The 27,197-nt window shown below is 46.7% G+C and overlaps 1 protein-coding gene and 1 non-coding gene across 2 annotated transcripts; both read left to right on the forward strand.

Moving 5' to 3' along the window:
• Window positions 1-670: 670 nt before the first annotated feature.
• ALDH2 (aldehyde dehydrogenase 2 family member) lies at window positions 671-27,147 on the forward strand. The gene is made up of 13 exons (XM_060250290.1): window positions 671-900; window positions 7,912-8,016; window positions 11,417-11,557; window positions 13,193-13,272; window positions 14,653-14,764; window positions 15,389-15,517; window positions 16,572-16,685; window positions 19,177-19,279; window positions 20,711-20,895; window positions 21,433-21,597; window positions 22,084-22,241; window positions 22,545-22,659; window positions 26,559-27,147. Exons 1-13 carry the CDS (start codon window positions 763-765, stop codon window positions 26,589-26,591), a joined length of 1,578 nt encoding a protein of 525 aa, XP_060106273.1. The 5' UTR covers window positions 671-762; the 3' UTR covers window positions 26,592-27,147.
• Window positions 21,682-21,752, forward strand: TRNAS-GGA (transfer RNA serine (anticodon GGA)). The gene has a single exon. It is a non-coding gene; the product is annotated as a tRNA-Ser (tRNA).
• Window positions 27,148-27,197: the final 50 nt, after the last annotated feature.

Below are 27,197 nucleotides of genomic sequence, written 5' to 3' on the forward strand. Positions count from 1 at the left end.
AATGTCTGCTGGGAACTCTATTATTCCTTGTATTTATTCCCATAGAAAATCATGGAGAATTGATCCGTGGGTATCTGGGGCTCTGGGGGGGGGCTGTTTTTGGGGTAGAGGCACCAAATTTTCAGTATAGTATCTAGTGCCTCTCCCCAAAATACCCGCCAAGTTTCAAAAAGATTGGACCAGGGGGTCCAATTCTGTGAGCCCCCAAAGAAGGTGCCCCTATTCTTCATTATTTCCAATGGAAGGAAGGAATTGAAAAGGTGTGCCGTCCCTTTAAATGTGATGGCCAGAACTCCCTTTGGAGTGCAATGATGCTTGTCACAACCTTGATCTTGGCTCCACCCCTAATGTCTCCTGGCCCCACCCCCAAAGTCTCCTGGCTCCACCCCCAAAGTCCCCAGCTATTTCTTGACTTGGACTTGGCAACCCTAGTGGAGACCTAAATGTCCCCTTCCCCCATGAAGAGGAAGTCAGCTCTCGATGGGCGCGGAGAAATCCCTCGAGGCGCGCCGCGCGGGCGAACTGCCGGCGAGACAGCGCTAAAAGCGCGTTTGGCAAAGTAACGTGTGAAGGCGTGACGCGCCGCGTTCGCCTCCCTTAAGCGGGCGGGCCTTTCTCGCCCCTCCCCGCGGCTGCCATTGGCTGACGCGAGGGAGGCGGCTGTGGGCGAGCAGAGAAAGGCAGCGGCCGAAGGCGCCGCGGGCGGAGAGTCTCGGGCAGAGGTGTTGAGCGCAATCCAGGCTCGCTTCCCCAGAAGGCAGCATGTTGCAGGCGGCGCTGCAGACTCCCTGCAAGGCGGGCCCCGTCCGCCTCCTCCTCGGCTCCAGACCTTTGTCCTTTGCAGCCGCCGCCGCCGCCGTGCCGCAGCCCAACACGCGGCCGGACGTTTCCTACAAGAAGGTAAGGCGCTCCTGGGCGGCCTTTGCACGGCCGGATGGTCGGGGGGTGGCTCGAGGGAGCGGCGCAACTGGCCCCGGGCTGGGCTTTCCCGGCAAACGAGCAGGGCGGAGAGCAGAAGTTTGGTGTAGTGGTTAAGTGTGCAGACTCTTATCTGGGAGTACCGGGTTTGATTCCCCACTCCTCCACTTGCACCTGCTGGAATGGTCTTGGGTCAGCCAGAGCTCTCTTATCTGGGAGAATTGGGTTTGATTCCCCACTCCTCCACTTGCAGCTGCTGGAATGGTCTTGGGTCAGCCAGAGCTCTCTTATCTGGGAGAACCGGGTTTGATTCCCCACTCCTCCCCTTGCACCTGCTGGAATGGTCTTGGGTCAGCCAGAGCTCTCTTATCTGGGAGAACCGGGTTTGATTCCCCACTCCTCCACTTGCAGCTGCTGGAATGGCCTTGGGTCAGCCATAGCTCTCTTATCTGGGAGAACCGGGTTTGATTCCCCACTCCTCCCCTTGCAGCTGCTGGAATGGCCTTGGGTCAGCCATAGCTCTCTTATCTGGGAGAACCGGGTTTGATTCCCCACTCCTCCACTTGCAGCTGCTGGAATGGCCTTGGGTCAGCCAGAGCTCTCTTATCTGGGAGAACCGGGTTTGATTCCCCACTCCTCCCCTTGCAGCTGCTGGAATGGCCTTGGGTCAGCCAGAGCTCTCTTATCTGGGAGAACCGGGTTTGATTCCCCACTCCTCCACTTGCACCTGCTGGAATGGCCTTGGGTCAGCCAGAGCTCTGGCAGAGGTTGTCCTTGAAAGGGCAGGTGCTGTGAGAGCCCTCTCAGCCCCACCCACCTCACAGGGTGTCTGTTGTGGGGAGAGAAGATATAGGCCGCTCTGAGTCTCTGATTCAGAGAGAAGGGTGGGGTGTAAATCTGCAGTCTTCTTCTTCTTTTTGCATTACACGTTACCACTGGCTAGCAGTGCATCGAGAGAAGAGCGCACAGTGGTGGGGTTCCGAGGCATAAGCAGAACGCCCTGGCTTTCTGCCGCCTTACCGGCTGTTCCTCGTTCGGATGCTTCGGTGTCTGCGAGTGAGAAGGAGGTGGCGGCGGGGAACGAAATGACATGTCTGCCTTTCGAGGGGAAAGAAGTTGTACAGACTGCTCCAGGTGGAGCAGCCGTGTCGGCATGGAGTGGCAGAACAAAGCAGGAGTCCGGTGGCACCTTTTGAGTCCAGCCAAGTTGGATTCAGAATGGAAGCTTTTGTGTGCTCCGAGCACGCTGTGCCCAATCCCTCCTCGGATGAAGTGTGCTTAAAGCACAGGAGACCTTACGTTCGGAATGAAACTTGGTTGGTCTTAAAGGTGCTGCTTGACACGTACTGACTGCGTTTGCTTTTGCTGTGTTAAGTCTGTCTGCAGCGCCGGAAAAGAGCAAAAGTCCAGGACCACTTTAGAAAGACTCAACAAAAATTTGTGGTGGAGGGCCAGTGTTCCCTCTTAAGCTGCAAAGATTCTATTTTGTGAGCTCCTGGCATTAAAGGGATGAGCTACTGCATAAATTGGTGTGCTCTAGGAACCCTAGACTTGGGTCGTCCTTCCTGAGCTAAGACAAAAAGGTGTGAGCTGGAAGCTAGAAACCTGTGAGCTAGCTCACCCTAACTCAGCTTAGAGGGAACTCTGGTGGTGGTGGGGGCCTTGTGAGTCACGGCTCACTTTTTCAGTTATTCATGAAAGCTCATCGCCTGCCACAAAGAGTCAAACTTTTTTGGTCTTAAAGGTGCCCACTGGACACAAACTTTGTTCTGCTGCTTCAGACCCACACGGCCGCCCACCTGAATCTATTTCGATGGACCAGGGGTCAGATTCAGTAGGAGGCGGCTTCACGTGTACCTGGGTGCTGTTTGCCACTCGCCTGAGCTGACGCTTCCAGGGGGCAGGATGATTTTCCTGTTTACAAGCCTTCTGCAGAAAAGGCAAGCGGTTGAGGAGGAGATTCTTGACTTGTATCCCAAGTATTTATACTGCCCGCCCCCTTCCCGTTTGGGTGCTCAAGCAGCATGCATCAGAAGTAAGAAACAAAGCTAATTCCAGCCACGGAGTCTGCCAAGTGTGGTCTTGAGCAATTGCTTTGTTCCCAGCCTCCTTCCATGGGACGCCTACCTCCGATTTGCAGTTTGGTATCCATTTTAAGCTCTCCAGGCAGATACTGTGTGTCTCTCTTGCGTTCTGTGCAGCGCCTACCAAAAATGGGGTAAACCACCATGGAATCAAAGCAGCAGACTTAAAAATGATACGGGTCTTGGGGGAAGGGGAAACTGTTCATAGAAGCTCTGCAGGAAGCTTAATTCCGGGGGGGGGGAGTAGTTCTGTTTGCCTCTTGCAGCAAAAAATAGTCTAGGGAAGCTGATGCTTGGCTAAAAGCTGGCACAGGACCCCGTGTCCTTTTAAGGCTTGTTAATAAATTCTTGGCACTTTTGATTGTTGACTGGGAAAGAGGCCGGGGTCTGACTCTTGTCTCCTCGTCTGTAATGCTGCCGTTGAGCTTTGAGTGCCGTCAGTGTTTCTGGAGCTCTGCAGAATATGAGAAGGGATGTCCCTGCCCTGAGGAAACAGGCAATCTGACATTTATCACGAGGGAGAGCAAAAGAGGGGGGAAGGGGTGGCCACGACCAGCCAGGAGCCAACTGATGTCTGGGAGGCTTACGGGGACTCAAGGGTCAGGTCCACCATCCACGGTGACTCCATGGTCTGTAAAGCCGCTTTGCTGCTGCTTGGAGAGAGGTGTGCAGCGAGGTCCGCTCGAACCCTTGCTAAGCTTAGCTTATCCAACAAATCTAGCCAGGAGAGGATGGAGATAAATTGTCAGGCATGTTGCTGGTCGCTGGCCCTGTATTTAGGAAGCTGACTCCAGAGAGGGACCTCTGCTGGCAGGTTCCTTCTGTGGTGTTCTCTCTGGGCAAACCTCTACGTATTCAGTTTTGTCTCTACGACTCCCTTCCAGTGCGATTTCTAGCCTACTTGTTTGTTGGGAGATTGCCTAAATAGCAGTGACAAGAAGTGATCTCTGTCCAGAGCTCACTGTTTCCAGCATGATCGTACTGGATCCCAGTGGCATTGAAAGGGGCCCATGATGACGGAGAGATCCGACACAAAATATCATTGCCCAGTTGAATGCCGATAGAGGATTACAAGAGAGAGTCTGTCCTGAACATGTATCGTAGATGTTATAATGGAACATTGCCAGCTGGAGGAATAAGTGTGTATCATAGATATGGCATCCGCTGGTAATGGCCCCTAGCTCAGTTCTTAAGAACAGTTCTAGACAAATTCTTATAGGCAAGGTTTATCAATCCTATTAGCTGTGATAGCTGAACAGAACTTCCGTAGCAATATATCTCTGACAGATGCATGGGACAAGACTGCAGAGACAGCCCATTCCCTTCCTGCCATCGCCTAGTTCACTATTTTGGCATTTAGTTGGTAGCTGTCAGGATCAGAATGGAGGAAAGAACGCAAGAAGAGCCTTACTGAATTGCGCCAAGAGTTCCAGCGGTCCAGCATCTTGTTTCTCGCAAGGGCCAGTTGGATCTAATACTTTTGGGGAAGTGCGCAGGCAGAACACATAGGTACCCCCCCACACTGTTCACTCTTCCACAACTGCATTCAGAAGCGCACTGGGTATGGAGAACGCTGAAGGTTAGTCTGATACAACTAGACCGGGTTCTCGGGTCCATTGTGCTTTCCTACATGTTGGCCGTGGTAGAGACAAACTTGACAAGGAGTTTGAGACACTTCGCGGTGTCCGGGAAGATTATGGTTCTCAGCCTTCCCCAGTGCACAAAACAGGGATCTGTATGAGTGAACCCACAGATATTTCTGTGTTGTAAATGCAGGTCATAAAAATGGGTTTAAATATGTGGTAATGGCTAAAAATAGCCCGCCAAATTGGGGAGTTCTGCGTCCCTCGGGAAGACTCCCTGACCTCTTGGCCTGCACCGCTGTAGATTTTGAAATCCTCCACCGCTGTGGTGGGGGCGACTTCTCTACAGAACTTCTCTCAGCTTGCCCTGGATATCAAGGGTACCTCCCTGTCTTTCCCCTGCCAGCCTGCAATAGTTCAGTTGACACTGGTTGATAAGGCGGGGAAATTAATGATAAACTATGCTTGCACCAGTGCTTGCCTTTACAAACAAAGCATGCACCATTCAAGTGAACAGCTCCAAGGCAAGATTTGGGCCATGTACTGGATATGATAATATGGGGACTGGCAGTTGCCGGGTCAAACAAAGAGCCAGTTCCATGTTAGAGTTATTTCCAGAAGACCGAAGAAGGTTGGAAGCAGTGAGAGAACTCTTCTTTTGCATGACTTTCTTCAGTTTAAGGAGCTTTCGAAATCCTTGTTGCAAATAAGGAGAACTATGCTACAGATTTATGACACGGCAGCTGCAAGCCAAGCTGGCAAAGTTTTGTGTGTGTGTTTTTACTTCTTCTTTAAAGGGACTTGTTCTGGAAGAGGACTGTAGCAATAGAGAAAGGCTTCCTTCCATCCAGTTTTATATGTGCATCCTGCAAACTGCTAAACAGCAATTCCCAGGATGTACAGACAGATAAAAATGGATGGAAGGAAGCCTTTTTCAAAACAGCAATTTCCTGTATTTTTTGCCGCTGTGTTTGCAAAGCATTTAATAACACTTAATAATAAGCACGTTCTCATGCTTAACTTCACACTGTTTTTTAAAAAATCGTTCGTAGGGTAATGTGAAAGACAAATACATATACATAAAATACAGAATGATAGATCCATGTACCCTAATCCTGATCAAAGTGTTTATATCACTTAAACACCACCACAGTTCTGCTAAATCTTCCCATGATGTGCTTCGCCCAGTAGTGTATACTTTTCTCTTATACAACACAGGTTTTGATACCGGGAATGATGGTATTGTGTAGCTGCTCCATATTGTTAGATCCAGGTGGGCAGCCGCGTTGTTCTGAAGCAGTAGAACAAAGCAGGAGTCAAGTTTCACCTTTAAGACCAACAAACTTTTATTCAGAATGGAAGCTTTCGTGTGCATGCACACTACTTCAGACGAGGAATGAGGTACCTGCTCCATATTGTGACAGTTCTCTGGAGCCTCAAGCATATTAGAACATAAGAGAAGCCATGTTGGATCAGGCCAATGGCCCAACCAGTCCAACACTCTGTGTCACACAGTGGCCAAAAAAATTATATATATATATACAAACACACACACATATATACACACTGTGGCTAATAGCCACTGATGGACCTCTGCTCCATATTTTTATCTAGCCCCCTCTTGAAGCTGTCTATGCTTGTAGCCGCCACCACCTCCTGTGGCAGTAAATTCACATGTTAATCACCCTTTGGGTGAAGAAGGACTTCCTTTTATCCATTCTAACCCAACTGCTCAGCAATTTCATTGAATGCCCACGAGTTCTTGTATTGTGAGAAAGGGAGAAAAGTACTTCTTTATTTTCTCCATCCCATGCGTAATCTTGTAAACCTCTATCATGTCACCCCGCAGTCGACGTATCTCCAAGCTAAAGAGCTCCAAGCGTTTCAACCTTTCTTCATAGGGAAACTGTTCCAACCCTTTAATCATTCTAGTTGCCCTTTTCTGGACTTTCTCCAATGCTATAATATCCTTTTTGAGGTGCGGTGACCAGAATTGCACACAGTATTCCAAATGAGACCGCACCATCGATTTATACAGGGGCATTATGATATTAATTGCCTCACACGAATATTTTGGTCCACTCATCCCTATCCTGTCTCTCCAAGATCTCAACCAGTTTCGTGGCAGGGCTGGATCTTAATGGGTCTGTTCTGCTGATGGTGGCCTCTTGGTCTCAGATAGCCTTGCGATGGGAAACTTCCACTGTTAGCAAAACGGAGCAGCAGAATCCAACCTGATGGTTCTTTAATTGGAAACTGAACCTGGAATCTCCACTGTGTCAAGCACATGCTGGACCCCCCCCCCCCCCCCTTTTCACTTCACAAGAATACGGCCTGCACCAGCCTTCGGGAAGAATTTTGCTGGATCAAATCAAAGTCTGCCTAACTCTCCGTTCTGCCTCCAACGAAACTTAGCTGGATGCTCCTAGGAACTTTGCAAGGACCAAAGGCAATAATAGCCTTCCCTGCTGATTGTGTCCAGCTGGTCACATTAGAAGGTATACTGGAGGGATGTGCAGAGATGCTCCGCTTTTGTTTCTGTCCGCTTTTACTTGCTATCATTTTGTGAGCCGTTTTGTTTCCGTTCTTTTTCTCACATGCAGCTGACACAATTGGAACTTAGAAGTTATGCACACCTAATGGGAAAAATTCAGTGCACGAAAACAGAAAATGCTACAAAAATAAAAAAAACTTGCAGGATAGGAACAAGCAAAGGCACAACGAGAGGGGGGAAGGTCCAATTGGTCCGGGGAGACCGTGCAATTAATTTGCATCCCCAGTAGGCTGTCTTTGAATGCGGCAGCCCCATTTACCCAGTCTGTTTTAAGGGGCTTTTGAAACACATCCTTAGCCGTTAATTAATTAATTGTCATATGGCCATTGTGTGTAGTTTAGCCAGGAGATCCAAAGATTTTCTGGCAGCCTGAAGTTCTCGCCTTTTTTGTGGCAAGCTAGGTTTGTTTTTCAGGCTAAGCGAGCTATGACTGACCCAAGGTCGCCGAGCTGGCTTCGTGTAGAGGAGTGGGGAATGGAATCGGGTTCTCCAGACGACAGTCTGCTGGCTCTTAACCACTACACCAGGGGTGGCCAACGGTAGCTCTCCAGATGTTTTTTTGCCTACAACTCCCATCAGCCCCAGCCAGCATGCTGGCTGGGGCTGATGGGAGTTGTAGGCAAAAAACATCTGGAGAGCTACCGTTGGCCACCCCTGCATGACACCAAACCGGTTCTTAGCCATTAGTCAGCATTCTCAGCCAGCTGAAGCATTCCCAGTCCCTACTGAGCTGAAGCTCCTGAGTGCTTATTGGTGGGTTTCTTGCTTGCAGATTTTCATCAACAACGAATGGCACGACTCCGCCAGCAGAAAAACGTTCCCGACCATCAACCCATCCACGGGCGAGGTCATCTGCCAGGTTGCTGAGGGAGACAAGGTAAATGCAAACTACAGCAGAAGCGGGAACCAAAAAGAGGGTGCAGAGAGGGATCAACGGCACAAGCTTGGAGTCTGATTTTCTTTTCAAAAGTTGGTAAACATTTGCCAGTTCTGATAAGAAAGGTCCAAAGGTCTATTCCTTTCGCTTAGGTGTGTCATCTTGGGATGTTATCTGGGAGTCCTCCAGTCTTTTAATCCACTTCTTCTGTGGGTGCTGTTCTTTGTTCTCCCCAATATTTGGCATGCATTTTCCAGAAGCCATACTCATGGAAGCTACCCTTTCTCTGTCCTGGATAAATCAACAAAAACGATATGGCTCTTGTATCCCAGGGGTCCTCAATCTTCCTGAGATGGTGGGCACCTTTAGAGTTCTGACACAGAACGGGGGACACAGCCGCAAAATGGCTGCCATAGGTGGCAGAGCCGGCCGCAAGATGGCTGCCACAGCTCACCTTCAGTTATATGATGGAGAACATTATGCTGTGGCAGCAGCTGCTGCCAAAGCAACGTTCTTCTAAAAATCTGTGCAGCCAATCAGCAGCCTTGCTAGGAAAAAGCCCCACTTGACCTGCCCACTTTCTTAAAATACTTGGTGGGCACCAAGAAAGGTGTCGGTGTGGGCAATATGGTGCCTGGCCACTATATTGGGGGCCCCTGTTGTATCCCAGACTGTCATTTATTTCTGACAAAACATCTCTCCGGGGCTGAGCCAGGGACTTAATTGGCCTCAAGCGTGCTGCTCGCCTCTCAGATCTTGGCCTCTGCAGCACAGAGATAATAATACTGTCCTAACTTGCAGGGCTGTTGTAAGAATGAGATAAGTAATGGATGAGAAGCGCTCTCTAAAGACTGAGTTGTTACTTGGCAGCCGTTTTATTGTATGGTAGGTTGAAGATAATCACACAGGTAGTCTAGACCAGGGTTTCCCAAACTCCCCCCCCCCTCCCCGTGGCCTGGTTATTTTTACACTTCTCCTTCGTGGCCTACTAAAATTTGGGTTTGGAGGCAGGAGACAGGAAATCCTGTCTCTTTCTTCTATAGAGGTCTCCAAGGAAAACGGAACTCAGGCTTTGCAGCCTGTGTTAGTCTTCGAGCCTAGCTTTTATCTGCACAACACAGACATTGGGGGATGGAAGGAAGGAAAATGGAGCTCAGGCTTTGCAGCCTGTGTCAGTCTTCAAGCCTAGCTTTTCTCTGCACAACAGAGAGGCGGGAAAGGAAGGAAGCAGAGCAGAGCTCATGCTTTGCTGGGAGTGGAGCTACCTTTGGCTATCTTTGTGACCCAGTATTGAGGCTTCCGTGGCCCGTTACCGGGTCGCGACCCTGCAAATGGGAAACACTGGTCTAAACAGATGCCTCCATCCACAGTCAGAACTTACCAAGTCTAACTATCTCTTCTCCAAAGCAGGAAAACCTGTCCCCTTGGTATGAGTATCTTTAAACTGTCTTGAGCTTTAATATGTAAAGCTTACCTGCTCTTACAGATTTCAGCCCCATATCAAAAATAACTTGCTGTCAGCATAGAAACCTCCACTTGTCCTTTTGTCTGTCTCTCCAGAAGCTGTGGAACAAACATTAGCCATGCAGCTGCTGCCGGCAAAGAGAAACGTTGGATGTAAATGTTGCTAGGTTTGCCACCTGGGAGCCAAATGTACCCATTCCATTCAGTGCAATTTCATAACAGCGTTGTCTCTGATAAGGAGCCTGGATAGTTATATTAGCAAACAGAAATGACACTGCAGAAATTGCACAGAATGCTGGCTGTAGCCAAAGAGTAACGATTGCTAAACAAGTCTCAGACCAGGAGAAATGTGGGCAACTGAAAATGCAATCTCAGATCTGGAAGAGGTTAGTTCCAAAAGACGGAATTCTCCTTTTCGAAATGTATGCCATGCAGAGGACACTGGGGTGATACAAACTGCTACACTCTACCAAACTGTTAGCCCTGAAAAAGCAAAAAAAAAAATAGTGCATCCTAAAGTGATGATCTTTGTGATGAGTTGTGTCGCACTGAGAAACAGGAATTGTAACAGTGTTTTTCTGCCTCTTAGAAACTGTTGTTATAAACAGGTCCTTTGTTCCTCCTGTTGTAGCTCAGTGGTGTGGATTCTTTGTTGCTTGTGGCGCAGCCTTCTCCTTATGGTGGTAGTTTGGCCACAAAACACAGTTGCTCAGCTGAGACGGCATCTCCTTTTAAGATCCGTTTAAGGCAAACGTTTTGCTAACTGCCACTCTGTGATTTGAGCAGATGCTGAATTTTGCAGGTTCGGTAAAATTGTAACAACGCTAATCAGTGGAACATGCTGGCAGCCAGTGTAAGAAAGAGAATGAGGAACCATAAAGTGTTAGGGCCAAAGCAGCTCCCCATTTTTGCTTTGTGGGCCTGCCTCATGTATGGAAGCCGGGTGACTGAGTGTGGTGTGGATTCTACCAGGCCGGGGAATTCTAGATCTATAGGACTTCTGAAGGTCCAGGGAATATTTGGAGTCTCTGGCCAGCATGTTGACCCTAGCCCACAGTACTTGGCGCAGAAAATCTCACCGTACGGCTCCCTCTGTAGAGCGGGTTGCTGTTGGGAACCAGTGATGCAGGTTTTCCAGGAAAATTCCTGGAGAAATTTGATGGTTTTCCAGGAAAATCCCTGGAGAAATTTGATGGTTTTCCAGGAAAATCCCTGGAGAAATTTGATGGTGTCAGTATAAATAATGTTAGCAACAGAAGGCAAATGCGTCATGTACAAGCACTGGAGTTTGTCCTTCTAACAGGATGGATTTTCAAACCTGGCAACTATAAACAAATTATATTAATAAATGCGGGGAGGAAAAGTTTCAGAAAACTTCCCACCCCGCATCATTGTTGGGAACCAGGCACTACTGAACTCCTTGTTTTCTTTTGGCATACCTCTAACCTTCCTCCCTGGTTTTAGTATTATGTGTGTTTATATGTTTTAACGGAATTATTTCATGTATACTTTAAGTGCTGTTTTAAGGCTGAGATGTTTTGATGTTCGCTGCCTTGGAGAGACCCTATTTGGGTGGAAAGGCGGCACAGAAAATAAATAAAAAATAAATTCCATTTGATTGTGGACCTCTGGGGGGGGGGGCTGACCAACAGCACAGTCCAGGGAAACAAACGCAAGCTCCCTCAAATTCCCTGCTTGTCCCATATACCTCCAGACTTGGACATAGGGGGAGGGAGCACTGGAGAAGTCCTGAAACGGTCTAATTATTTGACCACATCCAGAAAAATAGACAAGTTAGTTGACAGTAGAAAAGAACAGGAAGTGGGCCGTCAAGAGCACATTGTCTCTGCTTCGTTGTCTTCTCTGCTGCTTCCGTCGGTCGCATCCTAAGTTGCTGCTCGCTGTTCATCCTTTCCTCCTTGGACTCCTTTTCCAGACAGATGTGGACAAGGCCGTCAAAGCAGCCAGAGATGCGTTCAAATTTGGATCTCCTTGGCGAAGGATGGATGCTTCCCAGAGAGGCAGGCTGCTGTACCGTCTCGCTGACCTGATTGAGAGAGACCGGGCTTACCTGGCTGTACGTATGGCGCAGATTGGGCTTGCTCTGCTGTCTTCTGGGGGGGTGGGGGAGCTGCTAATAGGGCTGGTCATCGAGAGGTCAAAACCCATCTCTTCCAGCCGAATATGGGTTCCAGTGTTTTTAACCGCATTAAATTAGAACAACAGAAATGGTACTTAAGTGAAGCTTGTTTAATTAATTATAAACAAGTGAGTTGTTATTGTAAAACGACGAAATGAGCTTTTAAAAAAACGCAATCCATTTTTACGTTGGCAGCATTCAGTCAAGTTTCTGTAAAAGTTGATTATTTATTTATTTATTCTTTCCCTGTTTGGCTGTCATCCTGGATCACTAGGCTAGCCGGTAGTTACAGACTTAAAACAGAAATAAAGCAATGTAGCAACAGTTATTAACACCCCCTGCCACACAGCAAAATAAAACGTAAAAGGTAGTTGTGCTAGTTGTGGCAGATGGAGCAGCTTTGCACAGCTGCTAGGTTTGCCAGAGGTGGGTGTCGGGTTTTTTTTGGAGGGGCAGCCCTCACTGCTGGTCTCGCTAACAGATGTTACCAGATTGAAGTAAAAAAGATAAGCTTAACTTCCTACCGGTAGCATTCTTGACACGGTGGGTTATTTGACCACATCCAAAAAATAGACAAATTGGTTGACAGTAGAAAAGGAGTCCAGGAGCACTTGAAAGGCTAGGGAAATTTGTGGCAGGGTATAAGCTTTAGTAAGTCACTGCTCACTTCTTCAGAGCCAGTTTGGTGTCGTGGTTAAGTGTGCGGACTCTTATCTGGGAGAACCGGGTTTGATTCCCCACTCCTCCACTTGCAGCTGCTGGAACGGCCTTGGGTCAGTCATATCTGGGAGAACCGGGTTTGATTCCCCACACCTCCACTCGCAGCTGCTGGAATGGCCTTGGGTCAACCATAGCTCTGGCAGAGGTTGTTCTTGAAAGGGCAGCTGCTGTGAGAGCCCTCTTAGCCCTATCCACCTCACAGGGTGTCTGTTGTGGGGGAGGAAGGTAAAGGAGATTGTGAGCCGTTCTGAGACTCTTCGGAGTGGAGGGCGGGATATAAATCCAATATCTTCATCTACCTCACAGGGTGTCTGATGTGGGGGAGGAAGGGAAAGGAGATTGTGAGCCGCTCTGAGACTCTTCGGAGTGGAGGGCGGGATATAAATCCAATATCTTCATCTACCTCACAGGGTGTCTGTTGTGGGGGAGGAAGGTAAAGGAGATTGTGAGCCGCTCTGAGACTCTTCGGAGTGGAGGGCGGGATATAAATCCAATATCTTCATCTACCTCACAGGGTGTCTGTTGTGGGGGAGGAAGGGAAAGGAGATTGTGAGCCGCTCTGAGACTCTTTGGAGTGGAGGGCGGGATATAAATCCAATCTCTTCTTCTTCTTCTCCTCACACCCTACCACAAATTTTGTTAGCCTTTAAAGTGCTCCTGGACTCTTGCACATTTCTACTGTTGCGAACTAACATTGCTACCCATCTTGATCTATCCCAGTTGATTATTTGACCAGACAGTTTGACTCGTGCCAACTTTCCCTGATACATTTGGGACATCTCTGGCAGGTGACTTGGGGACAGGTGGGATAGGATTAGCTTTGGGATTGATAACTTCTTTTTCTGTTCATAGGCCTTGGAAACCTTGGACAATGGCAAACCATATGCTATTGCCTACCTGGTGGATTTAGACATGGTCATCAAACACCTCCGGTGAGGATTTTTCAAGCTGGAGCAACAGACTAGATCTGACAGATCCGTGCCGCCAATGGCAGCACTTTCTCCCATGCCACTAAGGGTAGCACTTTCATAAAGCAAGAGACTTTGTGGGATCCATCCCTTTGTATCCAAACACCCGTTGAAATAAATGGGAAGTGTGCATGTTTGTAGTCAGACCTTCTGAAAGGGACATTCCTAACTGTGCCTTGCTTTCAGGCATTTGTCTCTGCTCTTGAGGAGAGGCTTTGTCAACAGAATAGTTGGGGGGAAAGAGGACCACCAGTAGTGCAGCTATGAAATTTCTAAGCTGCTGTATTCAATTCTTCCCCTCTTTCTGTATGAATCTGGATCTAATCACTGGTCCAGTTGTCTCAGTTTTTGATCTGAAGGAGATTTGTAAATAGCCACGCTATAGATCAGTTGAGCCCCGTGGTGCAGAGTGGTAAAGCTGCAGTGCTGCAGTCTGAGCTCTCTGCTCACAACCTGAGTTTGATCCCGGTGGAAGCTGGGTTCAGGTAGCCGGCTCAAGGTTAACTCAGCCTTCTATCCTTCCGAGGTCGGTAAAATGAGTACCCAGTTTTACTGGGAGGAAAGCATAGATGACTGGGGAAGGCAATGGCAAACCACCCTGTAAAAAGTCTGCCGTGAAAACGTCATGCGATGTCACCCCAGAGTCGGAAATGACTGGTGCTTGCACAGGGGACAACCTTTAACCCTTTTACGCTATGGATTACTTTCAGTCCACCAAGTGTGGAAGTTTTCCAGAAGTCTGCCCCCCCCCCCATTGGATTGTATATGACCAATGTAAGCACATGGGATAGTAAAACTTCTGTGGGCTTAATCTTCTTTGTGTACTTTTGTATAAGGATGCATCTACTCTACATGATATATGGCACAGGGGAAGCCTAGAAGCAGTACATAATGTTGGTACCCATATGCAGATACTTCCACAAGAAACACAGGCAGCAAAACAGAAACCGTACCAACTGATATACTTGCCAGGAATGACTTGAATTTGTGTATTCTTCTCCCCCACCCCTGCTGCCCAGTTTCTTCTGTTTATACAAGGGAAAAGCAGTCTTGTGACATGCATGCTGCAGTTCATATTTTCAGCTAACAGAACTGAGCCAGCTAACAGAAGGGGAGAGGTGCAAAGGGCTAGAGCTGATTTTAACCAGAGGGCAGGCTGCTTAGTGTAAGCAGCTGAGATTCTCCCTCAGCATTCTGTTCTGCTCCAGATGAGGAGTCGAAGCACAGAGCGGAAGAAATACAATGCAATATTTACAATAACTCTTTTGGATACGCGTAGAGTTTCCCTGCATGTCCCCCCTCATCTCAAATTTACCAGGTAAACAATAAATTGTCCCATTTCAGGTACTATGCAGGTTGGGCAGACAAATTCCATGGGAAAACTGTCTCCATGGATGGAGACTTCTTCACCTACACAAGGCACGAGCCGGTTGGGGTCTGTGGACAGATCATTCCAGTACGTAATATTCACGTAATATCCATACCTTGGGGGATGGGATGGGTGTGCTATGTTTGAGACGCATAAGGAATCTGTCTCTGTGTTTCCCTAGCCATTCAGGCAAGAACCTCATCTTTCCAGTGTGAAGTCAGTAGCAGATCTTGAATCGTTACTGTCATGTTGAGATTGAGGGCCTTGCATCTACATGCATGGTATATGTAAACAGAATGGACTGAAAATGATTTTACCCTGGATGTAGAACAGAAGCTTGGTGTACAGTATTCTTTCCAACCCAATTCCAGGGCCTATACTGAAAGAAGAAAGGTGTCTGCGGCAAAAGAGTTACTTCCAACATATTACATAGCAGACTCCTTCGGCCTTACAAATTCTGTAACAGGAGAAAAGAACACGGCTGCTGGCATCCCATCTTTGCTGTTCTTTGCCTGTTGGCTTCCTTGTTTGATGCATGGCCAATTCTGTTAGCACCCATCCCATTGTGGATTTGATGCTGCAAAATCTCCGCATCTCAAGGAGCTAAAAAATCTGATCCCGGCTGTAGGAACAGGAAAGGGAGTCGAGAAATTCTGCTGCGTTGGGATTATGCTGATCCTCGTTCTTCTCCGCTTTGTGTCTTTACTGCAGTGGAATTTCCCACTGCTCATGCAGGCCTGGAAGCTCGGGCCGGCATTGGCCACAGGGAACGTGGTGGTGATGAAACTGGCTGAGCAAACACCTCTGACTGGGTTGTATGTGGCTAGTCTGATCAAAGAGGTAAGGGATTTGTGGGGCTCCTGCTGCGTCTTCCTACCGGTATCTTTCCCCTACAACACAAGCTAGCTCACCATATCTACATTCCAAATTATTTGCCTTAATGGACATCACTCACCTAGTCATACAGTCCGCAAGCTGAGGATTCCTGCAAGTCTGTCTCAGCTGCACCAAGACGTAGCTAAGATTCCCAGCGAGAAACCACAATGTTGAAAAGGGCATTAAATCCACTTTGAGGTTGTAGTGGGAAACTTCAGGGAGCCCCCTTTAATGACAACAGCTGTTCCATAGCTGTATACCTTCCAGCCAAATGCTTTGCTGTCTGGCCATCTGTCATATTTTACTTGTCCTCCATGACTTGGGGGAGTGTGAATCACAAATAGAAACTGTTTGTCTCCAGTTATGCTGTGAGGTCGCCATGCCCCAAAGCTACCTTATCCTGAACATATGAACATATGAAGCTGCCTTATACTGAATCAGACCCTTGGTCCATCAAAGTCACTATTGTCTTCTCAGACTGGCAGCGGCTCTCCAGGGTCTCAAGCTGAGGTTTTTCACACCTGTTTGCCTGGACCCTTTTTTGGAGATGCCGGGGATTGAACCTGGGACCTTCTGCTTCCCAAGCAGATGCTCTACCACTGAGCCAATGTTCCCTCTAAGCTGCAGAGTCTTGTGAGCAAAAATTCTACTTTGCGAGCGACTGGCATTAAAGTGGTGAGCTGCTGCATCAATTACTGTGCTCTGGGGTCATCTTTCCTGAGCTAAGACAAAAATGTGTGAGCTGGAGGCTAAGAATCTGTGAGCTAGCTCACGCCAACTCAGCTTAGAGGGAACTCTGGTCAGAATTCTTATCCCAGTGTTGCCTTCTCTGACAGGCAGCAATCCTTCAGGGCCTCTGGCTGGAACGTATCTTTCTGAGCCCAGCTGCCCTTTAACTGGAGATGCAGGGGACAGAGCCTGTGATCTCTCCTTGCCAAGGAGATTCTCTATCATCGATCGGCAGTCCCTTCCTCGAATCGTTAAGGAAGAATAATCTCTTGTGTGTTTTGCTTCACAGGCTGGATTCCCCCCAGGCGTGGTGAACATTATTCCCGGCTACGGGCACACCGCAGGGGCTGCCATTTCTTCCCACATGGATATTGATAAAGTGGCATTCACTGGCTCCACGGAGGTGGGTCATCTGGAAGCCTGGCGCTCTCTTCCGTCTGTCTGCCCTCAGGCCAAAGAACAGGACAGCCTTGCTCACCGGCTGCTCAGTTTCCCAGCAGCTGGCTGGTTCCAGCTTGTTTTAATTTTCAGCCTCAGTGAACCTGCCTCAGCCTCTTCTGACGCTGTTTAGGATTTAGGGGGCACAAAAGTGCTCAAAGTGCTTCACAGACTCCACCGTATTACGACGGCCTGGTATCTTTTTGTCACATTGCTGAGGCTTAGGATGATTGTCTGCATTCTCTTTAACTAATTGTTGTCAGGATTTTAATAGGACTCTTGAGAAAGCCATGAAGGACGTTCTTGGTATAGTACCGTCTGCTTACAGAACAACATTACAGTGGGTTGAGGAAAGGTCCCTGCCCCAAGCAGCTCACCTTCATTTCAGCAAAGGCAGAGGGGGAACCACAGAGGGAGGGAAGATTACAGGAGAGGACAGTCAAGGGTATGTGCAAATGCAGCTTAGCACCCTGTTTGGGGGTGGAAAGTGCGGTCAAGTCGCAGCTGACTTACAAGTGACCCTATGGGGTTTTCGAGGGAAGAGATGAATGGAGGTGGCTTGCCGATGCCTGTCTCTGCGCAGTAATGACCCTGGACTTCCTTGCTGGTCTCCCATCCAAGTACCAACCAGGGCTGACCCCACTTAGCTACCAAGCTCAGATGAAATCGGGCCCGCCTGGGCCGCCCAGGTCAGAGCAGTTTCCCATCTAGAATTGGAATGTAGGTTGTCTGCTGGCCTGGGGTTAAGCCTGTTACCTTGAAGCTAGACAGTTAACAAGATTACTTCCTAATCGAGTCTTCCCTGATTAGAACTTTCAGGAAGCCTCTTCTGTTCCTTTTTAGGCCCCATTTGCAGGTGATAAATGGTTTGGGACAGAAGATTGAGTGACGGTGGATTGTCTCACTGGCATGAGAGGCGGTGGATTAGATCAGCTTTTGGGGTCTTTCAAAGTACAAAGAGCTTTGCAGTTCTTTTGGTTTTATTCCGTCTGTGCATTAGCGTCACAGCCGAGAGCAGATACTTGGCCTGGGGCTATCAAGTAGCTTCATAGTTGAGCTGTGGCAGGTAGCACCAAATCCACCTCGCCCTCTTCCCCCAGTTTCTCAGGGTCTTTTCTAAATCCAGAAGAGATTGGCTAACTGTGCCATCCGAAACAGAGCTGCACCCTTTTAAGCCCATTGAAGTTAATGGATTTAGAAGGCTATAACACTAGAAGGCTATCATAAGCCACCTCGCAGTGACAGCTAGTGGATTAACTGAGATCTTTTCCAGATCTGAGGGCTCATGTTCCACATTGGCTAGAAGACTTAACTACAATTTGGGAAGCTGCAAGCGGGCCTCAGACAAGCTCCTTGTCTAACTATTCCTATACTTGCATATTCAGGGGGAGGGGAATGTTAATACTGAGTGACTAAGGATTTTTCAAAGCATTTGAGATGCTCTAGAGAAGAACTACCAAAACGTTGAGTATTGTTAGCTGGGAAAGATGATCCAGTCAACACTTGAACATTTTCGCCTGTAATGTGGCTTGATCTCTTCCTGATCTGGGGGAAGATCTAAACATTTAACTTTTCAGATAGCCCTCCAGCATAGAGTAACTCTTATATCAACAACTTTTGAATTGCATAGTGGGAAATAAGAATACTGTGGTGAACGGTCGCTATTCCGTGTGCCTTAATGGCTCTACAGACCAAACCAATAACCCTCAAGGTGAAGAGATAACTGCTGGAAGAGGACGAAGACATTACAATTCTTAATAAAATTGATAGAAAGAAACTAGCTGTTAAAAGAGGTGGATGCAGGAGACAGGTTGGAACTTCTGATTGCTATGGAGACCCAAGGATTTAGGTAATCCTTCTGCGAAACAATACTGTAAGCAGTTTGTACATTGATCCTAGCTTTGCATTGTGCAAACCAAGGAGGAGGACAGACCGGTAGCTTATGCAACACAAGTAATCCATAATGATCCAATTTCAGTGCACTTCTAGCACAGTTTTAGTGCTGCAGCATACTTCTTAAATTCTTGTGACCAGAATAGTGCTGCACTTAGCTTGCAATCCCAAATATGCATACTTAAAGTTAATTGAAAGTAATGAGATTTGTTTCCAGGTAAATCTGTTTTAACATTGGGCTGTCAGGAATGATTCAGTGGGCTCTTGCTGTGTTAACCAGCTTGCATTAGCTATATTGGGTTCTGGTACGTCTCAGGTCACCATTACTGAAATGGAAATGCCAGTCACTCTGACTCGCAGGGTTACCTTTGCTTTTGGAAAGGAAACCAACAATATGATATTGTCTTCTTTATTATCTTTGCCCTGGGTTCTGCGCTGGGCTTGACTTATCTGGCAACTCCCCAGGCCTTTGTTTCATGTGACACCTTCCTTGCCTTATTGCACCAGTTCTTTGAGAGGTTCATTTTGTATATTCTATATCCTACTCCATTTTCCCTTTATAGGTTGGGCACCTAATCCAAAAGGCTGCTGCTGAAAGTAATCTGAAGAGAGTGACACTTGAGCTTGGGGGAAAGAGCCCAAATATCATCATGTCTGATGCTGACAGTAAGACTCTTTTCTTGTCGGTAGCAGTGAAAACTGAAAAGGGGGGGGGGTCATATTTTCAGTGAGGCAAATTGGTTGGCTGCACTCTTAAGACAGTGTTGGAAGCCTCTTGGCTGGCATGCGGCTTGGGGAAGCTCTTAGTTGGAGATGCTGGGGATTGAACCTGGGACCTTCTGCTTACCGAGCAGATGCTCTACCACTGAGCCACCGTCCCTCCCCAGTCTGTGAGGTGCACAAAATCAAGATGCAGCTTGCAAGTCAAAATGCAGCGATTGCACCTACTCTTGCAATTCAATGTGCATGCAGGGAGGCAGTAAATAGAAGTAGAAAATTAAACTCAGAGCAGATTTCTGGGGGAGGGGAATCCTCTTTCTTTCTTTCTTTCTTTCTTTCTTTCTTTCTTTCTTTCTTTCTTTCTTTCTTTCTTTCTTTCTTTCTTTCTTTCTTTCTTTCTTTCTTTCTTTCTTCCTTCCTTCCTTCCTGCTTTATGTTCAGTTTACCTGAGAATCCCAACCATAGACTGAAGCCCTGATTATGTGAGATGCTGCAGCTTAGAAGATGCCCCAGACCTGTTCAGTTACTATAATAAATAATAGAGAAGCTAATATGATACAATAGTAATTTAACATTTTAGTAGAAACATCTTCAGAAGAATTTATTTAGCAGTTAAATGGACTTGGGGAGTGGCTCAGTAGGAGAGCACAAGCTTTGCATGGAGAAGATCCCTCCTTCTTGCATAACATAAGAGGCACTGTGTCTCCACAACGATTAAGCACGAGTTACACAAAACACATTGGAAATGTTTCATTAAACTCCTGTAGTGCCTTAACTTATGGACACTTTGAATATATATTGAAAAGGCGGGATAAAAATCTTTCAAATAAACCGCTGACTTTCCATGCAACTTTTTTTCTTCCCCCTTTTGCTTTAACTTCTGGTGCTGTTTGGTTCTTATTCGTTTCCTTCAGATGAGTCAACTTACATCACCCATTAAACAGTAGTAGCTGATACACATAGCATATTGTCAGCAGTGGCAACGTACACCCACTCTAAAACATTAGGAAACCTTAGACGTTAGGAATAACTTCTCTAAATATAAGAACTTCAGCAACAGAAAAGTTTCTGAGGGAGGTTGTGAAGGTTCTGTCTTCAAAAGTTTCTAGGAAAAGACTGAACCAGCATTCTTGCATGGGGATAACTCAGTATCTGATATCCTTTTGGATATGATCAGTTCCCAAAGAAATGTTCCTTTACACTGTATCCAGTATGCATAAAGATGACTTTGCCAAACTTGCATCCCTGATGCAGGATTAAATTGTAAATTGTTTTCTTAGGAAGCAGGTGTGGAATTGTGATTGTAATTCCTTGCTACTGGTTAAAGACATTTCCTTTCCAGACCATCTCATAGAGTGACTTTCTTCTTTCTTGCAGTGGACTGGGCTGTTGAACAAGCCCATTCTGCCTTGTTCTTCAATCAGGGACAATGTTGCTGTGCTGGTTCTCGAACATACGTTCAAGAGGATATATACCACGAGTTCGTGGAAAGGAGTGTGGAGCGAGCCAAAGCTCGGGTGGTTGGAAACCCGTTTGACTTAAAGACAGAACAAGGACCTCAGGTGAGAGCATAAAAATTCAAAGCTTTCTTTGTCCCCTCTCATGCCCATCTCCACCTCTTCTGACCGCATGCCTTCCATTGAAAACCCATGGGATGTTCTTGTAGAAGGTCTTGGTCTTTGCACATTATCTGAAAATAGCCCCTAGTTTAGAAAAACTGAAGATGTGTAAGTTAAAAGCCATGTTAGATGGTTTGATATATGGAAATGTCGTGCTGTTTTGTGGATGCAATCCCCTCCCAAAAAAAGGCAGGAAACACTGGGACAAACCGTGTCTCTTCAGCAGGAAACGGAAATCAATTTGAAGTGTATTTACTTGGTGCCCATTCCAAAGGCAGTCATATATTTTTAAAGAAACCACACAACGCTGACAGATTTTTATATCCCTATCAACAAAAATGAAATGTCTGAATCTTTTGTTAATTTTGTCTGAACTGGAGAACCATAGCGTACAGACGTGTGAAAGATGCAGCAGCAAAATGCCTGTCTTCTGTGGAAAACTGAACTCATCAAAACGTCCCTGTTCTGATGGCTTTTCAGGTAGATGAGAATCAGTATAAGAAGGTCCTTGGATACATCAGTACTGGGAAAAAGGAAGGAGCAAAACTGCTTTATGGTGGCAATCCTGCAGCAGACAAAGGCTACTTCATCCAGCCAACCATCTTCGGAGAAGTCCAAGACAACATGATTATTGCTAAAGAGGAGGTCAGAATGCCCTTCCTTCCTTCCATCCATGTCACAGAAATTTCAACTCCCAGGACTGCCCAAACGGTCAACATGGGAGGGGAGGGACAGTGGCTCAGTGGTAGAGCATCTGCTTGGAAAGCAGAAGGTCCCAGGTTCAATCCCTGGCATCTCCAAAAAAGGGTCCAGGCAAATAGGTGTGAAAAAACCTCAGCTTGAGACCCTGGAGAGCCGCTGCCAGTCTGAGAAGACAATACTGACTTTGATGGACCAAGGGTCTGATTCAGTATAAGGCAGTTTCATATGTTCCTATGAGAGTGTGCCTTTTTTTTTAAAGCACCCTTCTATTTTAATTATGTCGTGACAAATTGTGTTGAAGACTTGTAAGTATCTATGTAACTGAGTGCTGAAGTTGCAAGAAACATTAACTTACACACTTTAAAAATAAACTGATGGGAGTGACAGTAGAAACCTCCCTCTTTACATGTGTGCTCCTCTGCTTCACAGATATTTGGGCCAGTCATGCAGATCCTAAGGTTCAAATCCATTGAGGAAGTCATCGAGAGAGCAAATGACACCAAGTATGGTTTGGCAGCAGCAATCTTCACCAAAGATGTTGATAAAGCAAACTACATTTCTCAGGGTTTGCGTGCTGGAACTGTCTGGTAAGAGGCCAAATGCAAGAATGCAATTGTTGAAGCTTTCCTCTTTAACAGTCTTTATAAACCCTTTGTATGCGTGCACTGTAACATTTTGATGAGAGAAAATCCCCAAGGACATGGAGGTTTCATTGCTAGTTATTCTCTCACCTTTCAGAGTTTTTTACAATGAGAGAAAGTCGTTTTAGCCAAAGGCGTTTTCCTTTTTCAAAGTAAAATGCTGAAACTTTGTGTGTCCCCTTTTTAAAACCCCGCCCCCGTTTGGGGTATAAATGAAGTAAATAACTTCTTAAACTTTTTTTTTTTTAGGATAAACTGTTACAATGTGTTTGGCAGCCAGGCTCCATTTGGTGGCTACAAAGCATCTGGACAAGGTCGTGAGGGGGGCAAATATGGCTTGCAACCATACACTGAGGTGAAAACGGTGAGTATCTTTGACCCTTCTTTCTTTCTCTGTTTCCCATGGTACATCCTTCTCCTCTGTTTTGTCAGCGTCTCTACCCCATGCTAAAAAAAATCCCCACCAGAGCCTTTGTTTTACGTCTTGAGGAAGGGGAAGGGAGAAGTCCTGTGAGCAGAAGTAAAATCTGAACTGCTTATGCGAGGACTGATGGTTTATCGTGTTCTTCTTTTGTCACGTTGCAGCCAACGTATGGCAACCCTGTAGGTTTTCAAAGCAAAAGAAGTTCAGAGAGAGTTTGCCATTGCCTGCTTCCGCGGAGCAGCCCTAGAGTTCCTTGAGAGCCAGTTTGGTGGTTAAGTGTGCGGACTCTTATCTGGGAGAACCTGGTTTGATTCCCCACTCCTCCACTTGCAGCTGCTGGAATGGCCTTGGGTCAGCTAGAGCACTCTTACCTGGGAGAACCGGGTTTGATTCCCCACTCCTCCACTTGCACCTGCTGGAATGGCCTTGGGTCAGCCAGAGCTCTCTTATCTGGGAGAACCGGGTTTGATTCCCCATTCCTCCACTTGCAGCTGCTGGCATGGCCTTGGGTCTGCCTCACCTACCTCTCAGCCCCATCTACCTCACAGGGTGTCTGTTGTGGGGGGAGAAGATATAGGAGATTGTAAGCCACTCTGATTCAGAGAGAAGGGCGGGGTATAAATCTGCAGTCGTCTTCTTCTTGATGATCTCCCATCCAAATACTTACCTTCCGGGATCTGATAAGATCAGGCTTGCCTGGGCTATCCAGGACTGGGCATGCCATGTTTTAAAAAGGTAAAGGTAGTCCCCTGTGCAAGCACCAGTCATTTTCGACTCTGGGGTAACGTTGCTTTCACAACTTTTTCACGACAGACTTTTTACTGGGTGGTTTGCCATTGCCTTCCCCAGTCATCTCCACTTTCCCCCCAGAAAGCTGGGGACTCATTTGACCGACCTCGGAAGGATGGAAGGCTGAGTCAACCTTGAGCCAGCTACCTGAACCAGCTTCTGCTGGGATCGAACTCAGGTCGTGAGCAGAGGGTTCCGACTGCAGTACTGCAGCTTTACCACTCTGCGCCATGGGGCTCTTCATGCCATGTTTTAGGCAGCATAAAATATTACAATAGTTATCACTGCTTTAGCAATCTCCTTATTCCGTTAAACACTACCTCATGAAATCTGTTTTTGTACTGATAGCCAGTTTTCCTTCTAAGCTGAGTTAGTGTGAGCTAGCTCACAGATTTTTAGCCTCCAGCTCGCTCAGGAAAAATGGCCCCAGAACACACTAATTCATGCAGTAGCTCACAACTTTCAATGCCACTAGCTCCCAAAGTAGAATTTTTGCTCACAAGGCTCTGCAACCTAAAGGGAACATTGCGACAGCATCCTTTGAGTTGTGAGAGAAAATTTGGAATACAAGTTATGAATTCACTTACCTGACTCTGGATGTAGATTAAAAAACACGTAGTTTGAAAGGTTGAAACGCTTGGGGCTCTTTAGCTTGGAGAAATGTCAACTGCGGGGTGACATGATAGAGGTTGACAAGATAATGCATGGGATGGAGAAAGTAGAGAAAGAAGTACTTTTCTCTCTTTCTCACAATACAGGAACGCGTCGGCATTCGATGAAATTGCTGAGCAGACAGGTTAAAACGGATAAAAGGAAGTACTTCTTCACCCAAAGGGTGATTAACATGTGGAATTCACTGCCACAGTAGGTGGTGGCAGCCACAAGTATAGCCACCTTCAAGAGGGGTTTAGATAAAAATATGGAACACAGGTCCATCAGTGGCTATTAGCCACAGTGTGTGTGTATATATAAAATTTTTTGTCACTGTGTGACACAGAGTGTTGGACTGGATGGGCCGTTGGCCTGATCCAACATGGCTTCTCTTATGTTCTTATGTTCTAGTTATATTTTATTCAGTTTTACTCAACAGAGAGCTCCCAAGGAACTCCTTGTGGGCTTAAACTGGCAGTGTCCAAGTATCGTGTCATCCTCAATGCAGGATAACACTCAAATAATGCTTTGGTGAATTGTGTCAAGGTTGCTGCTGCCTTTTGCACCACAGTGCTAAAAGCAAGAAGGGTGGGTGCTTCTTGAAGGAAAGTATTGGGAAGTGTATTTTGTGCATACAAAAAACCACTGGAAATCGTTCCGGTTTTGAACCGGCAGCTGTTTGGATCTGAAGTGGGTTTGAAGTGTTTAAGGTGGTGGTGAAGCAGTTTATCCTGGTGTCTGGTAGCACAGTGGTCCACAACCTTTTGGGCACCAGGGACCGGTTTTGTGGAAGACAGTTTTTCCATGGACTGGAGTGAGGGTGGGGCATTATGGTTTTGGGATGATACAATTGTGCAGTTTGTTTTGGTGTGGTGGTTAAGTGTGCAGACTCTTATCTGGGAGAACCGGGTTTGATTTCCCACTCCTCCACTTGCAGCTGCTGGAATGGTCTTGGGTCAGCCATAGCTCTCTTGCAGAGCTTTCCTCGAAAGGGCAGCTTCTGTCAGAGCTCTCTCAGCCCCACCTACCTCAGAGGGTGACTGTTGTGGGGGAGAAAGATAAAAGAGATTGTGAGCCACTCTGAGATTTGGAGTGGAGGGCAGGATATAAATCCAATGTCGTCGTCTTCTTATTACTACATTGCAATATATAATGAAATAATTCTACAACTCACGGCCCAGTTGCTAACGGGCCAGGGACTGGTACTGGTCCATGGACCAGGGACCCCTGTTGTAGCAGATACAGTGGACTGGTATAATTGTTGCTATCACTTCATTAGCCAAGTGGCTATGGTGCTGGACTACATCCTGAAGGCTGGGGTTGCCTCCAATGAGTTCTGCTGTAGATGGGAATCTGTTTTATGGCAGATCTGGAGGGGAGATAGTCTGAATTATCAGTTCTGCTGCACTGTACACAGGGCCCGCCCTACTATCTGGCACCCCAGGCAAGGCTAATTTCTGCCACCCCCCCCCCACCCCACTGATAACCAGTTTTCAAAAACAGATGAATTGTGGGGGAAATGAAAAGCACAACATTTGAAGTTGCTCCAGTTCACTGAGTTACATGGAGGGGGCACCCAGTGTGGCGCCCTCAGAAGGCTGGCGCCCTAGGTGGTTGCCTAGTGGCAGGGTCGGCCCTCACTGTACAACATTGTTTTGCCTTAATATTGACTTAGTATCCAGTTTGGGACTACTGTGTGCAGTTCTGGTCACCGCACCTCAAAAAGGATATTCTAGCATTGGGAAAAGTCCAGAAAAGGGCAACTAAAACGATTAAAGGGTTGGAACACTTTTCCTATGAAGAAAGGTTGAAACGCTTGGGGCTCTTTAGCTTGGAAGAACGTCGACTGCGGGGTGACAAGATAGAGGTTTACAAGATTATGCATGGGATGGAGAAGGTAGAGAAAGAGGTACTTTTCTCCCTTTCTCACAATACAAGAACTCGTGGGCATTCCATGAAATTGCTGAGCAGTCAGGTTAAAATGGATAATGTTGTTAGCCGCCCTGAGCCTGCCGAGGTGGGGAGGGCGGGATATAAATAAAATTTATTATTATTATTATTATAAAAGGAAGTCCTTCTTCACCCAAAGGGTGATTAACATGTGGAATTCACTGCCACAGGAGGTGGTGGCAGCTACAAGCATAGCCAGCTTCAAGAGGGGATTGGATAAAAATACGGAGCAGAGGTCCATCAGTGGCTATTAGCCACAGTGTGTGTGTGTGTGTGTATACACATGCACATATATTGGCCACTGTGTGACACAGAGTGTTGGACGGGATAGGCCACTGGCCTGATCCAACATGGCATCTCTTATGTTCTTATGGGGCATATCTTGTAGAAAAGGGAAAACAGTCAAACAAATCAAATCAACCAGTCATAATAATCCATCTTCCTTCTAGGTAACAATAAAAGTTCCACAGAAGAATTCCTAAAGGACACCTGCAACGCTTGTGTATCTGACACGGAATACGTTAGACACTTGCTAGCAGCCTATGGATTACGTAGAGAGACGTCCTTCACAAAGCATACCTTAACCTCCACAGCCTAAGAAGCCTCTGTTCAAGAAAAAAAACACACATTTGCCTGTCTGCTTATATTTTACTTGGATTTTTTTTCTACACCAAACAACTTACTCCGTCTTTGAAGTTCAGCATATCTACTTTGAATCCTCTGAAAACGGATTGTTGTGGGAGCACAAATTTGTGAATGAACAGTTTCTGGTGGCTTTCAGAAGTAAGGGGAAGCTTGGTGCTGAGGGTTTCTTTCCTTTCCTTGCTGTGTAGAACCTGAGCAGAAATTGTCTCTCCTTTTTATGTCAGAGAATACGTCTGTCAAGTAGCCATTCTAGAGCAACACGTGCTGTGAAGTTGGGTCTGTTTCTACTAGCAACTTTTGTGATTTTCTGTGAGCTTATATGAAATGCATAAAGCAAGTTTCATACAAAACTTAACATTCTGTGTTTCAGATAAATTAATTTCAATATTTAAATGTTTAGACAATGTTTATTTGGGAACCTTTATATACAATCTCTCTTGAAA

Source organism: Heteronotia binoei, chromosome 11 (genome assembly GCF_032191835.1).
Source record: "Heteronotia binoei isolate CCM8104 ecotype False Entrance Well chromosome 11, APGP_CSIRO_Hbin_v1, whole genome shotgun sequence".
Taxonomy (NCBI): domain Eukaryota; kingdom Metazoa; phylum Chordata; class Lepidosauria; order Squamata; family Gekkonidae; genus Heteronotia; species Heteronotia binoei.

Excerpts from the sequence above, each read along its gene's own strand:
- ALDH2 (XM_060250290.1), top strand. The coding sequence starts at position 763 with ATGTTGCAGGCGGCGCTGCAGACTCCCTGCAAGGCGGGCCCCGTCCGC. Across the intron at positions 19,280-20,710 it reads CATCATGTCTGATGCTGACA|TGGACTGGGCTGTTGAACAA; the intron begins GTAAGACTCTTT and ends TCTTTCTTGCAG. Across the intron at positions 22,660-26,558 it reads CATACACTGAGGTGAAAACG|GTAACAATAAAAGTTCCACA; the intron begins GTGAGTATCTTT and ends TCTTCCTTCTAG.